The following is a 17,751-nucleotide window of genomic DNA, read 5'->3' on the forward strand; positions in this document are numbered from 1 at the left end:
TAAAAAGATACTTTCAATCATTATTGAAAATGTAGGATCAAATATTGAGCTTGAACAATTGTATGTTCTTAAAGCCATCATTCTTTGACCGGCGTTGTCACCAATCAGAATAGACAAGAACCCCTTTAAAATGGAAATTATAAACTTGAGTTAGATCAAATCCCAAAATAGAATTTATCTCCCCAAATAATCTACTGGGTTTTGTTAAACATGTTCTGTGATTTGTAATAAGTCATAATTAGTAATTCTTAGGAACCAGAAATTACTGATTGCACCTTCATCTAACAGTTATATTTGCTCAACAGCAGGATACCAGATTAGACGATAAAAACTCAAATCATTATGGTTTTTAATATCCTCTTAACCTCTCATGAAATGCAAGTGATGAGCTGAAGAATAACTTAACATCAGTAGTGTATTTGAGAAATCTGTGACAGCCAATGATCCATATGAAAGACAAAAGATAATCCACCAATGGCTGGAGAGGAAATCACATAAACATCTCATTATCCAATCGCAGCATTTAAGGATGTAGCATGCACCTTGAATGCATAAATATAATTTAACATCAAACTGTCATTTCAGTGGGCACTTCAGAAAGTGGATGTTAAGCAGCCAGCAAGTTATGTTTGATTGTTAACTGGAGGATTAAGATTGTGAATATATGGCCCAGTATGCAATGTTGCAGTTCCCTTAAGCATACCACAAAGCAGAAAGGCACCATTGATTTATGCACTGAAATATGTTCTGAACTGTTGCTACATACTAGCGTATGGCACTTTACCCACAAGTCATGAACTCATCTGTACACTTTTTTATATATAAAACTCTTTATTCACTAAAAATCACTAAAATAAGTTTTATTTTTCATCTACACAGCAAATCATTTATAGAAAATAAATGTTTGATAGTGACTTCCTTCTTTTCCTAAACATAAAGGATTCTCAGCTATTTATTTTTTACTTCACACAACAACTGGATCTTGTTTTGTGGTGGACCTTGAAGGACATCATTTGCTGATGTTGGCTTAGTCCTGCTGCTCTCCATAGCCCTGAGCAACAGGGCTGCGTTGCGATGTTTTGTAAGAAAAGGTGTGTGTTTCCTCTGAGGCTCCTCTTTCACTAGCATGCTTTCACCACTGTACTCCGCATTATGCCATATATGGCCATTGGTGACTCCTGCTCTTTTGGTGCTGCAGACATTAATGTTGTTTGCTTTATGTAGCTTCTCAGGTGATGCTAAGAACATATGACTGGCAGCTGTGGTGTCATGGTCCTCATGATTTGGTAGTCACCATTTACCACAGGAAACAGTGGGCTAGGTGGTAAGCTATCTGCCACCTGGCCATGGTTGTAATGGGCAGAGTTCCTCTTCTGTTCATCTCGGCTCGAGGACTTGTGTGGCTGACATGCATTCAATAACAGCAGGGGGCGCTCTTCCTCACCAGAAGGGCTTAAAGCCACTGAGGGGACAGAGATGGCCAGGCTAGACAGTGGGGCTGACATCTCTGATGAAGGAGAACCAGGAGTTGGAAGAGAGGTCTGGGACACCAGACACTGTTGAGTCATTGCAGATACAAACCTACGAAAGAAACACATTTTACAAATTTGTTTGTTACATAGGTGTTCTTCTGCAAACTACCACATTTGAATTAAGAAAGTATATATTAAACTGTGCACCTCAATTGCAAGGCTGTGAGCAATAAATCAATCTATGCATCTTATTATTTTTCTAAACCCACTTACGCTGTTGAATGTCACAGGGGCTTGGAAACTCAAAGCATAAATGGGTGAGAGGCAACGCACAACCTGCTAACTTGAAATCACTTCACAGCATGTTAAAGGCATATTTCAGCTTTTAGCTTGTTCTCAGGCTCAAGAAAAAGGCAACAGAAACCATCCCTTTAACTGTGCTGTGCGTGTGTTGTATCTTTTGCAACATACCAAGTTGTCAGGAATAGAATCCCGCCTAACTCAGACGAAAACTGAGGACACACGGTGTTGAAGCCAAATGATTGATTTCAGGATTTATTGTATATTTTGCATTTGTTTATGAATTTTGAGTTGTTTGTTGATTATTTAAATGATTTATGAATTAATGACATTTGGTTGGAGGATAGGACGGTGCGTAAAACAAACGCCGCCCCACAATTGGCATGGCGAGGGCGGCTTCTAATCTATATCAGCTGTGCCCAGTCGGGGAACTGGGTTCCCAGGCATGCAGTCGCACTGTTTTTAGACCGCAGCAAATCGGCCACAAAACCTGCTCAAATATCGATCGGCAGGTAACGCACCGGCCTATTTCTACTCCAAGCTGGTAAGAAAAGAATGCTAAATTGTCTGTTGAGCCAGAGGACTAAACAACCTTAAACCCAAAGAAAAGTTGTGGTTAATTTGGGCGCGTCTAGCAGCGCATATCCTGGAAGCCAATTGAACACAAAAGTATTGCACTTTTAGCCGGTATAGAAAAATGAGTGAGGAAGACAAGGCTGCCCTTGTAGAGCTTAGAGGCGTGGTTAGGGAGAGGCTAAACACCCTGAGTGGCACAGGAAGAATGGAAAGGAAAGGAACGCACTGCTCGTAAACGCAGTGCGTTCATTTCAAATCCATTTGTCATCAAATAACCCACACTCAAAGAGGTGGAGGAGGTCATCAAGTCAGCCAGAGCATCTTCAGCACCGGGTCCAAGAGGAGTACCATACAAGGTCTTGCATGCCAAAGGCTTATGGAGGACAAGCTAGTGGAATTGGCTCTGACCAAGTACCATGTCTCAGAGAAGATCCGAAGTCTCATCCTTGACTATTTCAACAAATAGTCTGAGTGTGTCATAAGGGACGTCAACATCAACAAGACATTGTCTCAACAAGGGAATCATCACAGGCTCTACAATCTCTTTTTCCCTGTTTGCGATAGTCATGAATATGCTTGTGAAATCTGCAGAAGTGAGGGGGTGCCCTTAGCTCAGTTGGTAGGGCTCAGTCAAGAGTTTAGGTAAGCTCTTCACCTGAAGGACACAACAGCAATGAACTCATCTCTGGGCTGTCCACTGCGGACAGGTCAGGTCTTCTCACAAAAGCCAAGGCCTGGATATATCAGCATGGCGCCAAGGTCTCTTCAGTGGTCGGAATAGGTAGGAAGTGGCGCGCAGAGGAGGCAGTTAATAAAGCAGGGGCAAGGTTACAGGATAATATCCTGTTGGGCTCTGTGGCAACTGGGCGGGCCGGGCTCTGCTAGAAGAGTGGCTCGTTGGAGCACATTCGGGAAGCAGTTGGCAGTTGTCAGTGTGTGTATCCAAATATAGACACTAAAATTCACATAGAGAAAAATAGGTAAATCGATTAAAAACTGCATGTTTTGAAATTTAAAGCCAAGGTCACTTTTGCCTGGAGAAAGTCTGCGGTTTCTCCATATCTGGTTCTGTTTTAAAGTAAGATTGAATTTTATACCGGACTCTTATTCTGTTCTGGACAAATGGGTTATGAGTGTCTACAAGCTGGTTTTTTAATGTATCAGAATACAGATAGAGCTTTAGTGGGAGCGGAGATGTAGTTTTGGTAAGATATTCATCTTAATGATGTTGACAGCCAATCATAGAAATGGGAAGATCTGACCGTCTAATAAGGGATTCTGATTCAGATTTTAAAATTGGATTATAGTTCGTAGGAACTATGTATGTGTTGATATGGAGTTATTTTTATTCCTAGATAGGTAAAGCCATGTGGGGAGTTATCAAATGTTTTCCCTATTGGGGGATTGTCCCTCTCAGTCTTTCTAAAAAAACATAATATTAGATTGTGTGCAATTCACCTTGTAACCAGAGATACTCCCAAAAGTCTCCAACAGTTTTGTAAGTGACGCTAAGGATTGTGCTAACTGTCTCAAGAAATTAACAATATCATCAGCAAAAAGGCCCAGACGGTGTTCGTAATTTCCAATTGTAACTCCTCTTATTAAAAGGTGAAGTAAGCGATTTATTTATGTTAATATAAGTGTTAAATTGCTCTTTATTCATACAGTGATTAAGTTAAGTTACTTTATTAGTCAATGGTTGGTTACATTGAAATTTGTCTTTTCGCATACCCCCTCTCAAGTTACCACACTTCGGAGGGGGTCAGAGCGCAGGGTCAGCCGCAGTACAGCGCCCCTGGAGCAGTTTGGGGTTAAGTGTCTTGCTCAAGGACACAATGGTAGAGATGGTGGGCCCCGTAGACGTAATACCAGCCTCTGCTAGTTTTACAAGTAAGACCCTCCTGCGCGTTTGGTAAAGCCGATCTCTCAGTCACTCGCTCTGCATGTAATCGGCAAATAAACTTTTTGGGGATCCCAATAACCAATCAGAAGAGAGAACCCTACAAACCGGCACCCGTCTCACTGCCGGTGCACGTGCAGAGCGACAGATGGGTGAATGTGAATCGCACTTATGGATCTGAGATGATGCTAGATAACTCGCTGCTTGAAGACCACTGTGCATTAATGTGGTGACTTGGGGACGAGGGAGGGGACTGCTTAATGCAGTCACAGACAGGAAGTTAGCTGAACTGACCATTCCACTTACTGAACCTTTAACCCATTGATAACTATGGCAATCTAGGATACATGTCCTTATCTCCTGAGGGTTTTCTGAAAAAATACTACAAATTGTCAACGTCTACCAAAATCTTAATATCTAAGCCTGTGTAGCACATAGAAACATGATATAAAAGACATTTAAAATGTAAGGTTCACAGGTTTTATTAAAACATGCTCCCTTAGCACTTACTTACCAACACATTTTTCTACAAATCGTCAAAATTAGATTGGGGAAAAAAACAAGAATAAATTATATAAAATATTTAAAAATAATGTGCTAAAAGAGGTTATAATCCTGCTTCCTTTAAGCATGGATAGTAGTGACTGAGTGTGCAGTGGAGGGAGAAAGATAGACAGATAGAGGGAGGAAGAGATAGCTTTATTTTATCATTTAGTTCAGTTATCACTGGCACCATAAATCCGACTTTTAACAGCTACAATGCAGACTGACTCCCGCTGTCGGGTGCCAATCGGCTGGTCCAAACGGCTGTATAAGACGGAGATGAAAACGAAACTGAAATTTAACCATCGCCTGGCTGGGCTGAATTTGAGTTGGAGCAGCCAAATATAGCCTAAATTAATAAATGTTGTTAATAAATAGAAGTAATGTGTTGTGTGATTTTCGTCAGCAGCCTACAGTAGACCTAATTTCTGCGTTCCGAACGCCACTAACTGTTCTGTTATACACTAACGTGTAGTGTATTTCGTTATGACACATTCTAAGATTAATGATAAATCAGGAGATTGTTTAATTACATACAGAGTTAACTATAAGGGGAGCCAGGAGTAGCTCTCGTGGGTATATGTGTGTGCAGGATAGGAATGTGTATTGCTTAGTGGGGGAAGCCATAGGTGAGATTTCTGTAGGTTACTCAGCATGCACACAAAGGGAGGCTCCGGGGTGACTGTCTTGTAGGGGCAATTTAGGACAGTTTGGTTAAGATTTAACAGCTAATTTATTGGCCCCTGGCTAAAGGGATTGTCCTAAAGTTACTGAATCAGACTTCCCGGTCCCAAATGGCATAGCACCTCCAGGGATTGATTAACACAGATGTCCTCTGGACATTGTAGGTCGGAGTTAGTTAGGGTCCACCAATCAGGAGTTAGGCGAGGTGGAGCTTACTGACCTAAGGACCAATCAACTCACTTAGATTTCAGGTAATAGGCCACCACAATTCAGGAAGAGACAGGTTTTTAGCTTACAGGAATTCTTAATAGCTTTTTGTTTTGTGCATGTACCTATATTAGTTTTTTGGCTACAAACACTTTAACTTTTTATTGGCTTCGTTTTGACTGCAGGATGAGTTTTGTTGCTTAAATAAAAGAATTGTTCCTGAGACCTCCTCATCTGCCTCAAACTGCGTCTTCTTTCATCAACCCACCACCAACGCCGTTTTTCTGAGTAAAGGCCGAAAATATACTGCAAAGGCCAATCAAGTGAACACACAGCCGGCTTATTTATTTATTTATTTATTTATTTTTATTGACGTGATTTTGGCAAACCACACAACATGTGGGTGGTCACATGGTTTTAAAACATCTACAAAATCCACCTCATGTGTATTTGAACCAAAGACAGTGCATTCCATACTGCATGCGCCATGAAAATTAGATAAAACAACAATGCTGCGCTACTCAGCAGCCGGCAGGAGCTACAATGTTGCATTGCGCAGCAGCCGCATCAATGGGTTAAGGGGTGAAATCTGATTGTCATTGCTAGGGGTCCGATCGACAGGACAAATAAGAGGGGTGACAATGGGCAATTGTAATCCCCTTATTGTGTTTGTCAGAACTTCAGCAGTGGGATTGTTGTAGAGCAATTTTATCCATTTAATAATTGTTTCTCCAAAACCAAATCTGGGTAATATTTCAAATAAGTACGACCATTCAACTCTGTCGAAGGCTTTTTCTGCGTCCAGGGATAGAATGGCCGCATCTGGTCTTTCCTTTTCATTATGTACAAAGTTGAGCACCCTTCTTACATTTTTAAACGCCTGTCTGCCTCTGATGAATCCATATTGGTCTACATCAGTGGTGTCAAACATAGGGCCCGAGATGATTTAATCCGGCCCGCTTGTAGAGCACACATTTCTGAGCATTTAAAAAAAAAAGTAAGTCTCTAGCCCATTCCAGTGAGGAGATATGAATTTTTAAAGAAATAACCAAAATGCTCACTCCAGCCGCTAGGGGGCAGCCAAAATAAAAAATAAAAACTTTTTTAGCAACGTGGGAAATGGTAAATGGCAATCTTGCTTCACCGCTATTAATGTTTCCTCCAGTGCTTTATGGCAAAGTAAAAACCAAAAAAAAATTAAAAATTAAATAAATATTATTATTTTTAGTGCTGAACAATTAATTTACTAGCAAGCGCGGTGTGTCTGCGGCTCTGCGCGCGCGAAACGAGCAGGAGCATGCTAGTGTAGGCCTACAAGATTTATTTCCTAATTTTCCATGCTGCTTTATTTTTATGTTTTAAATTGGGAAAAACGAATTCCAAAACAACCAATAACCTCTGTATTTAAAAATAAATCAAAACAGTAGAAGTTGCACTTTTATTTAATTTTATTTTGTACTGTCTGTATGTTTGCACAAAATGTGTCCCTGTAAAAAATTGGACAACTGTGGTCAGTGCCTGTTGTATTTGTGTATTCAAATAAACAGTTGTTTATTTCATTAGTGCGTATTGGCATCTTTGAGCAAAATACCCCTCCTATTCCCATGGCCAGCAGCAACCTTTACTAAGACATTTCCTGGGGGGTACAGAGATCCTTTGTGATCCGTGATAATGTAGGTTACAAATGTAGGCTGAGTGATAAAGCATATTACTGAAAAACAAAGCTAGAGATTTGGAGTTGACATATGTACGTTATTTTGCCATTATTTTACTGGTCCGGTCCACTTGAGATCAGAGAGGCTGTATGTGGCCCTTGAACCAAAATGAGTTTGACACCCCATGAACTAGACTTGGAAGGAGATTGTCCAGCCGCTTTGCTATGATTTTGGCTATAAGCTTTGCATCAGCATTTAAAAGTGATATGGGTCGATACGATTCATATTTAGATGGTGGTTTACCAGGCTTCAGAAAGAGAATATGGCAAGGAATTTGTTTTGAATACATGGGATGAGAAATTAGCCACGAAGACCTGACCTTGCCGCCCTTTCCTTAACCTGACAACTTCACCTGAAGTTAAAGGGACTCACACCCATCGTGCTATTGAGAATTACAGCACTATCATACCATCCCGCCTCCCTCCAATGCCCCCACACCCTCGTTCCATGCTTGTATCACTGGTTTCACTTCAGAGGTGTCGGCCAGAATACCACTTATGGCCAAAGGCGTCAGACTATAAGCATGAGACTAGGAGAGGAGGAGTAGGGTTTTATCCGCTCTTTATTTTCCTTCTTTCACAGGCACAGTCGCATATACAATCATATGAAAAAGTTTGGGAACCCCTCTCAGCCGGCATTATAATTGACTCTGCTTTCACAAAAAAAATATAAAAGTGGTATGTCTTTAATTTACCAGGAACAGCTAAGTACTGGGATGTTTTCCAAACAAAGATTTTTTGAAAAGCAGTATTTGGTTGTATGAAATAAAATAAAATGTGAAAAACTGGCTGTGCAAAAATATGGGTACCCTTGTGGTTTTGTTGATTTTAATGCCTGTAACAGCATGTACAACTGATGACTTTAAACACAAAGTTGGTTGGATTATGTTGTTAAGCCTTGAACCTCATAGAAATGTCTGTTTAATCATGAGAAAATGTATTTTAGGTGCCTAAATGCAAGTTGCACTTCTCTTTGACTCTCTGCTGAAGTGAGACAGAATGGGATCATCAAAACAGCTCCCAAAAGATCTTAAAAACAAAGATTGTTCATTGTCATGGTTTAGGGGAAGGCTACAAGAAGCTTTCCCAAAGGTTTCAATTGTCAATTTCTACTGTAAGGAACGTTGTCAGGGAATGGAAGGACACAGGCACAGTTGCAGTTAAACCCAGGTCTAGCAGACCAAGAAAAGTACAAGAGCGGCATATGCGGCGGATTGTGAGAATGGTTGCACACAACCCAAAGATCACCTCCAAAGACCTGCAAGAACATCTGGCTGCAGATTGTGTATCTGTACATGGTTCAACAATTCAGTGCAATTTGCACCAAAACATCTGTATGGCCGGGTGATGAGGAGGAAGCCCTTTCTGCGCCCACGCCACAGATACAGTTGCATGGAGTATGCAAAAGCTCATTTAGACAAGCCAGCTTCATATTGGAAGAAAATGCTTTGGACTGATGAGACAAAAATTAAGTTATTTGGTCTTTATAAAAAGCAGATGTTTTGGTGCAAATTGCGCTGAATTGTTGAACAATGTACAGATACACAATCTGCAGCCAGATGTTCTTGCAGGCCTTTGGAGGCGATCTGTGGGTTGTGTGCAACCATTCTCACAATCCTCCACCTATGCCGCTCCTGTTTTTTTCTTGGTCTGCCATGCCTGGGTTTAACTGCCACTATGCCTGTGTCCTTCCATTTCCTGACAACGTTCCCTACAGTCGAAATTGACAATTGAAACCTTTGGGAAAGCTTCTTGTAGCCTTCCCCTAAACCATGACAATGAACAATCTTTGTTTTCCAGATCTTTTGGGAGCTGTTTTGATGATCCCATTCTGTCTCACTTCAGCAGAGAGTCAAAGAGAAGTGCAACTTGCATTTAGGCACCTAAAATACATTTTCTCATGATTAAACAGACATTTCTATGAGGTTCAAGGCTTAACAACATAATCCAACCAACTTTGTGTTTAAAGTCATCAGTTTTACATGCTGTTACAGGCATTAAAATCAACAAAACCACAAGGGTACCCATATTTTTGCACAGCCAGTTTTTCACCTTTTATTTTATTTCATACAACCAAATACTGCTTTTCAAAAAATCTTTGTTTGGAAAACATCCCAGTACTTAGCTGTTCCTGGTAAATTAAAGACATACCACTTTTATCTTTTTTTTGTGAAAGCAGAGTCAATTATAATGCCGGCTGAGAGGGGTTCCCAAACTTTTTCATATGACTGTAGATCGCGGGAAAAGAACAAAGGTTTAAACTCCGCTCGTGAGGAGACGTTACAACAGCTGTTGCGACCCGCGAATCGCATGCAAACTATATTATAACAGCGATCGGGACTGCATGTACATACTCACACACGGGTTATTCACATTTAAACTCAGATAAACACGTTTCCATGTGGAATGATCGCTTACTGCGGCAACGCTCACACATCTGACCGAGGGAGAAGAGAAGGGAAACTAAACAGGCTCTCTGTCCGACTGACGTCACGGCCCTAACTGACTGCTATCCACACTGAACAAAACACATTTTAACACACTGTAAGAACTAACAACACTGTAACTTATGAACGTTGGGGCCTTTTCTACAATGGTCGCTACTCGCTACTGTCTGCCGTGGAATCAAAACAAACCCTCTAGTTGAGAATGCGCAATACAGAAGCAGACCGCAAACAGACAGGTCTGTCGGCCAATCAAATCGTTCGGTCAGAACGATTTGATTGGTTGAATTTTATATATATTTTTCATAATATTATGAGATTGAAATCATTGTTTGTTTTTACTCCTGGTTGGTCTGTCTTATATTTTAGAGTGTAATTACCTTATTAATACCATTTTAACCTAATCCAAAAAAAGTGTAAAAATGCACCAAAGGTAAGAGTCGCTTTAAATGTGTCTCCTGTAGGCAGAGGTGGGCAGAGTAGCCAAAAAATGTACTCAAGTAAAAGTAAGTTACTTTAAGATTATAATTACTCAAGTAGAAGTAAAAGTACTCATAAAAATTATTACTCGAGTAAGAGTAAAAAAGTATGCAGTGAAAAGACTACTCAAGTACTCAAGAGTACAAGTAGGCCTACTGAATTACTCCGGATTTATTTTTGAAATATACAGAGCAGCACAAACGGTACAGAATAGACACGAACATAATATAAAACAGCAATGTTCAAATAAAGATATGTTAAATAACATAATTTTAAATAAAACAATAAATAAGGTATTTAAAAATCAAATGAATAACCCTTGAACTCAAACAATAATAAATTAATTATCTGCCAAATTAAATACATCACCCTTCAAATAAAATGATAATAAATTAGGCTTGTCCAAAATTATATTAATTAAAACCAATACACTTATAACACTGTTGCAATTGTTTTGCACATACACATTTTAAAACAAAGTCCTACAATATGTCACTGGCCCTGAGAAAATTATCTAGGTTGTGTTTAGCCCAAAAAATATAAAACACAAAATTAAACTTCGTTACACATCAAAACCTGCTGGCACACTCACTTAACGTATGAAACTACAGAGTGGCTGAACAAAGAGACCACTCTCAGACTCTCACACAGCCAAACTGGGGCATGCGAAGTGAGTAGGCTACAGGGAGAACCGCAGCCTTTAAAAAAGTCCGCGGACATTGTTGAGCCCACGGTTGAGCCCTATGACAACATGACAACACTTGTCATGTGACTGAAGTGGCTGCATTTGATTGGCAAGCTTTTGTAATGTGGTTTTTATTGGTTGAAATAGTCACGTGATAGAGATGTTGGCTGAAGACATCCCCGGGGAGAAAAATCATGAGAAATAGCTCTCGCATGTAATAAATAAAATATATAAAAAAATAAGGTAATGACCGTCACGTAGCCAAATGGAACGGCGTAAAAGTACCGTTCTTTCTTCAAATATTTACTCAAGTAAAAGTAAAAGTATGTTGCAATAAAACTACTCCTAAAATTACAATTTATTCAAAAAGTTACTCAAGTATTTGTAACGGAGTAAATGTAGCGCGTTACGACCCACCTCTGCCTGTAGGAGTACAATTTTAGAACCGAAGTGTTAAAGCCTCGTCATAACTTGTTTTAGCTTGACCAATCTACCCAGGCCTCTGACATGATATTTTAGATAGCTGATTACTAGCCATGTCACGGTTTATAAAGCAATCTGTCAAAAGGGACCATCCTGTATCTGGGTGGCTGTATCACCGTTTGCATTCTATTTTTACAAGAGAGGTTCAAAAACAGGTCAAAATAACTAAAAGACAAGTTGAATGACAGACAAAAAGACACACAAAAGAAAAACACAATAAAGCAACCACAACAGTTTGCAAGACGTGCAAAACAACCACAGTTAACAACTGTGTCAACAACCTAGCGACTGCCTAGATAGGCAGGCGTTCTACAGTCTAAACTAAATTAGTATACCAACTTATTTGGCTTTTGTTGATCCTGCAAAATGGAGCAACGGAAATAGAACTAACTTGATCTACGCATTATCCCTGACTATTAGTCATTTAAAGACCCTTTAAATATGCCGGATTTCTTATGAAACTAAAATTGTAAATGTTCTCTTGCTCAGGTTTTCACTTAGATTATTAATTGTACTCTGTAGCACACACTAGTTGCAAATAATAGGTTATCTTTTTCTGCCTCTTAATATGGTTGCTTTAAACCAGGGGTTTTCAAAGTGTGAGAGAGTGAGCCCCCCCTCAGAGACCAAATTTCAGTGGAGCCCCCCCCCCCAATTTTTTTTTTCTAAATCCCTGTGTGTTTTGAAATATCTTTTAATTATTTTACAAATTTAAACATATTTTGGAAACATTCTAAAAAAAATTGTGCGTTTTTAAACACATTTTTTAATACACTTTGACATCTTAATCCAGTGTTTTAATCCTGCTTCCTTTAAGCATGGATAGTAGTGACTGAGTGTGCAGCGGAGTGAGAAAGATAGGCAGACAGACTTGCCCAAATTATTGACTAGTTAAATGGCATTCACACACCCAGTGTTTTTTTGCTAGTGCCTCCATTGTCCTGTTGGAGGAAAACTGCAGCCAGTGGAGAACCAGACGCTCCGGGAGATTTTTTTTCACCTTTTTAAAGTGAAATGCATGAATCTGGTGCACTTTGAGAGGAAAATTAAGAGGCTAAATATGAGGAAATTTGTGTGAACAAATAATTTGGAGACACTGGGTCTGATGAATTAGAAGCTATTGAAGTAAGACACATGGATTTTCCATAAAAATATTAATTTAAAATAAAAAAAATGTACGCAGGGTCCTCTGGGTTGGGCTTGGTGCTCTTTTTCTTTAACGAGACCTATTTCTCTGTAATATAATGAATGCATTTAAATGTAGTGAGAGGAACGAAGCAGAATAACTCTTGTCCAGCTATGCTGTGATCTTAATATAAAAAACACAAACTCAAAAAAAAAAAATCACATATTCATCCGCGCCCCCCCCCCCCGCCATAACCCCGCATATTGCTTTAAACAATTTAAAGGAATATGGATGAAACATAAACAGAAAACTATGAGCTGCACAAATTAACATATCACATTAGAGTATATGATGTCAAAATTTCCACTCAAAGTAGGTTATATTTGCATATGCTGTCTAACGATTAAATAATATGAACGTCCATATTTACAACTGGAGAGGAAGAATTTCAGTCTTCATTTGAAATAAAATCTACCCCAACGTTTTAATAAATACAGCACTTTAACATCTGTAAATATGCACTATATTTACCATATGCCACATTACTCCGTGTGGGGTGGTAACCCATACACATATGACAAAATTCACCTATTCAGCCTCTTCTGCATGACCAACCCTGATATTTTTCTGGAGGACAATAAATATGTTCTTCTGATAATATATCTTCTTTGGAGCCTGATTCTCTGGCCGGCGTCAAGTCCATATCTGCTGCCTCAACCAGATAAATGTAGTCCCCACACTCTTGTACAGTAAGTTTGTATAGCCTAAGCTGTTTATTAGGCCTATAATTCTTTCCTCGTAGAACCGGAGCTTGTGGCCGTGGTATTCCAGCTCGCCTTGTTTACGTGCCTCTCTCATGATCAAGTCTTTAATCTGGTATCGGTGGAAGCGGATGATGACGGGCTGCGATCTCTCGCCTGGGCCAGGTTTGGGTGCCAAAGTGCGGTGAGCTCTGTCCAGCTCCGGGGAAGAAGGGAGAGCTTGATTACCAAAAACCTCGACGAGAAGCTCGGAGAAAAAGGCGGTGGGGCATGCGCCCTCAAGTGACTCTGGTAAGCCCACAATACGAACGTTCTGTCTCCTACTTCTCCCTTCCAAATCCGATAGTTTAGATTTCAGCGACTTGTTATCTTCCGGCAGTGCGGAGCACGTAGCCTCAAGTTGCTCCAGGCGTCGGCAAACAGTTTCTGCATTCTCCTCGAGATCGGTTATACGTTTCCCCTGGCCTGAGACCACGGCCTGGATGTTGTCTAGCTTAGTGTCCATTCTGGCGAACGATGACTTGAACTCAGCGGCTATGGCTGCTCTATGATGCTCAAGCAAGTCCGGAATGGAAGCCATTGAGCTAGCATTAACGTCAATGCTAACCACGCTGTCCGAGGACATATCTGACTCTGCCGAATCTCTTTTTGCGTTTTTCTTTCCTCTAGGCATTTATCCGAATCAGTGTTAGTGTTACCGGCAATACAAGCACAAAAAAAATCGATGAAAATAGGGTTTAGTCAGTTAAGTCTGAAATAGTTAGTGGGAGCTAGAAAGCGATCGTACCTACTCCATGCTCTGTAACCCGGAAGTCCAGGCCTATAATTCTAAATGAGAATAATTGCCATTGTGATTTGTGAAGCAACACTTATTTGCACTGAATTAGAAAAGAGGATATTTTAGAAAAATTCACTGAATTATAAGGGCAGTGCGATTTTGCACACTAACATACTAAGGTAGAAATTAAATTATTTGAATTTAGTCGGTTGTGAACAATGGAGAAAGGGCGACTAACTATTAGTCCTGAGGTATAAAGAACTGATAAGATGTATCTAACTTGTGGGCAAATTTCTCTAAGGGTATTAATTTAATTTGAATTTGCTATACAAATCATGTATTAACACTTTATCTAATTATAATGCATTCATTCCTCATAATGTTTGGGCCCCAATAGTTTAGCATTTTGGTGAGCCGGAAAACAGTGTCATCATACACAATTTTATATTTGACTGATTTTAATTTATTTAGAATACTTGTAACTGTTTTAGGTGTTTTAGCTGTTTAAGGTTGATTAAGATATGTTTGTTTCTGGGATATTTTTCTTCTAATTGCTGTATGTGTGTCTCCTGAAATGTTATCTTGTGCTCAGTTTCATATGTTTCTTGGTTTTCTCTTTGTGCTGCAAAGTTAAAATTAATCAATCAATCACCTACCTATACTTTAAGGCAAGTGCCTGTCAGAGTTGCGTGTGTCACTTCTTTGAATGATCGAGTCTCTCGTGCCACCAGTGGCATTTAGACGACCCCGGCTACCCTGTGTGGCACGTTGGCTATTCTCCGGCAATGACATCACAGAGACAGACTCAGTATCAGACAGAAAACTGTTGCTCCAGTCATTACTCCAGCTGCAGAGACAGGGAGGGTCAGAAAGGTTTCAGACAGGCCTCTTTATTAAATAACTGCCACTATAACTGCAGAATAAGGCGTCACCACAGCAACCAAAACAGAGATGTCGAGACAGTATAAATCCCCCCCCACACACACACCCATGTGTAATTTGTGCATGTTTATAAATAATTCCTTAAGAAGGTATGAGAGTGTCAGCACCAATGCCTATAATGTGTCAGAGTTCTGCCTCCTCCTGATGGACTTGTCAGAAAAATAATAAGTGTGACGTATTTCAGCCGGTGATGGTGTCACAGCCGGAGTTTATTGAGAGTTTTGCCACTATTTGGCGTTTCCTTGTGTTTAGTGTGTAGTGTAGTGTAGTGCACATTAGTGGTGTAGTGTGTGGATGTGAAGAAAATATCGCTCCACCACCTGAGTTGGTGTAGCAACCTCGGCCAATGTTCTTGTATGTACATGAGTAATAGTGCTGTGTCAGCATCATCAGCCACAAAGAAAAGTTAAATGTTAACCCAGGATGTGCTAGCCCAGCTGGATGAAGCCTTTCATAATGCACATGTGTAGGCTTAGCTGAGTCCACTGAGATGTGTGACAATGCTCAGCCCCATGGAAATGGAAAGAGAAAAGGAGCTGTGGCAGGAATGTAAGAGGACAATCCTGAGCTCATTTCCTTCCACTGTATCATACATCAATATGTCCTGTGCTCCACCCTGTCAGATGAGCATGCTGAAGTGATGAATACAATGATGAAGATGATTTTCTCAGGGCATCCTCTTCCTATCAGCATCGCCTGCTCAGGGAATTCATGAGAGAATTGAATGCAAACGCTTATGATCTTTTGCACAACAATGTGAAATGGCAGTGTTAGATGTTAGAGCACTTTGGTCCATCAGAAGGGAAGTCGCAGCTTTCTTGGAAGACCTGAGAAGTCAGTCTCTTTTTGAAAGATGAGAAAAGGATGGATAACGTGGCCTTTTTGGTTGATATCACTGCACACCTTAATGACCTTAATTTGAAGCTACAGGGCAAGGACAATACAATTTGTGAACTGATGACAGCTGTCCGCTCCTTTCAGAGGAAACTTGAGGTGTTCAAGGAATACCTGCAGGGAGACTGTGCACACTTCCCAGCAGTGCAGGAACAGGTTCAGGGACAGAGAGATGTGTCTTCTTTTGGTGACTCTGTTGATAAGCTGATTGTAAAGTTCCGCAAACGTTTTGACAGCTTCCACTTTGGACAGCAGCTCACCTTGTTCATTCAGAACCCATTTCTCATCACAGATGTCAGTGGTTTCTCAAAGGAAGTCGCACAGCACTTCAAGTGGGCAAATGCTGGGCCTCTCCAGATGCAACTGCTTGATCTCCAAGCAGATGCGGCACTAAAAGAGCAGTTTGGAAGAACTGACACCACCACGTTTTGGCTCCAAATGGTCTCTGAGACCTCTCTGGGAACCATCACCTTACCGTGGTGGAGAGGTTTGTGTGCCCCTGTGAACCTGAGAGCTGTGTTGTCCGGAGCCTAGTGCTCCTGGTAGGGTCTCCCAAAGCAAAGTGGTCTCAGGTGAGGGGCCCGACTAAGAATGGTTCACAAAGACCTCATGGAAGAACACAATAGAGGAAGAGTGACCCTGCCCGGAGGAAGCCCGGGGCCCCCGTCTGGAGCCAGGCCCAGAAAGGGGGCCCGCCTGCGAGCGTCTGGTGGCCGGGTCTGCCACGGGGCCCGGCCGGGCACAGCCCGAATAAGCTACGTGGCAACACACTCCTCTGCAACTGATGGGCCCACCACTCATCAGAGGAACCGCTGGGGTCGGGTGCGCTGCCTTAAGGGTGGCAGTGAAGGGCGGGGACCACGACGGACCAGACCCGGGCGGCAGAGGCTGGCTTTGGGGACGTGGAACGCCACTTCGCTGTGGGGGAAGGAGCCGGAACTGGTGCGGGAGGTGGAGCGCTACGAATTAGATCTGGTGGGGCTTACCTCCACGCACAGTCTTGGCTCTGGAACCGTACTTCTGGACAGGGGTTGGAGTCTATTCTTCTCTTGAGTTGCCCAAGGTGTGAGGCGTGGGGCCGGTGTGGGGATACTCACGAGCCCCCGGCTGGGCGCTACTACGTTAGAGTTTACCCCGGTGGACAAGAGGGTCGCCTCCCTACGCCTCCGGGTTGTGGGGGGGGGGGGAAGACTCTGACTGTTGTCTGTGCGTACACACTGAACAGCAGTTTGGAGTATTCGGCCTTCTTGGAGACCCTGAACGGAGTCCTGCATGGGGCTCCGGTAGGGGACTCCATAGTTCTGCTGGGAGACTTTAACGCGCACGTGGGCAATGATGGAGACACCTGGGGAGGCGTGATTGGGAGGAACGGCCTCCCCGATCTGAACCCGAGTGGTCGTTTGTTGTTAGACTTCTGTGCTGGTCATGGTTTGTCTACAACAAACACCATGTTCGAACATAAGGATGCTCATAAGTGTACATGGTACCAAAGCACCCTAGGCCGAAGGTCAATTATCGATTTCGTGATCGTATCATCTGATCTGAGGCCGCATGTTGTGGACACTCGGGTGAAGAGAGGAACGGAGGCCCCTGTTCAAGAGATCTTTAATTTGCACCTCCGGCAGAGCTTTTCTAGCATCCCTGTGGAGGTTGGGGGCATTGAACCCGAGTGGTCGATGTTCAAAACTTCCATTGCTGAAGCTGCGGCAGGCAGCTGTGGTCTAAAGGTCTTAGGTGCCTCAAGGGGCGGTAACCCTCGAAC

The 17,751-nt window shown here is 41.7% G+C and overlaps 1 protein-coding gene across 2 annotated transcripts in view; it reads right to left on the reverse strand.

The window, feature by feature from the left end:
• Positions 1 to 1,098: 1,098 nt before the first annotated feature.
• The window catches only part of nrg1 (neuregulin 1), a 68,965-nt gene continuing 52,312 nt past the window's right edge, over positions 1,099 to 17,751 (reverse strand). Inside the window, exons 8-9 of one of the 2 annotated variants that reach the window (XM_080046842.1) lie at positions 14,810 to 15,000; positions 1,460 to 1,581 (exon numbers count right to left, since the gene is read on the reverse strand). In XM_080046842.1, coding sequence (XP_079902968.1) covers positions 14,817 to 15,000 — 184 coding nt within the window. In that variant the 3' untranslated portion in view covers positions 1,460 to 1,581; positions 14,810 to 14,816. Of the gene's footprint in view, positions 1,582 to 14,809; positions 15,001 to 17,751 lie in introns of both variants that reach the window. The other variant, XM_080046841.1, reaches the window with a different exon arrangement.

The sequence above is a fragment of the Ammodytes marinus genome (genome assembly GCF_949987685.1).
Source record: "Ammodytes marinus genome assembly, chromosome: 18".
NCBI classification, from domain to species: Eukaryota; Metazoa; Chordata; class Actinopteri; order Uranoscopiformes; family Ammodytidae; genus Ammodytes; species Ammodytes marinus.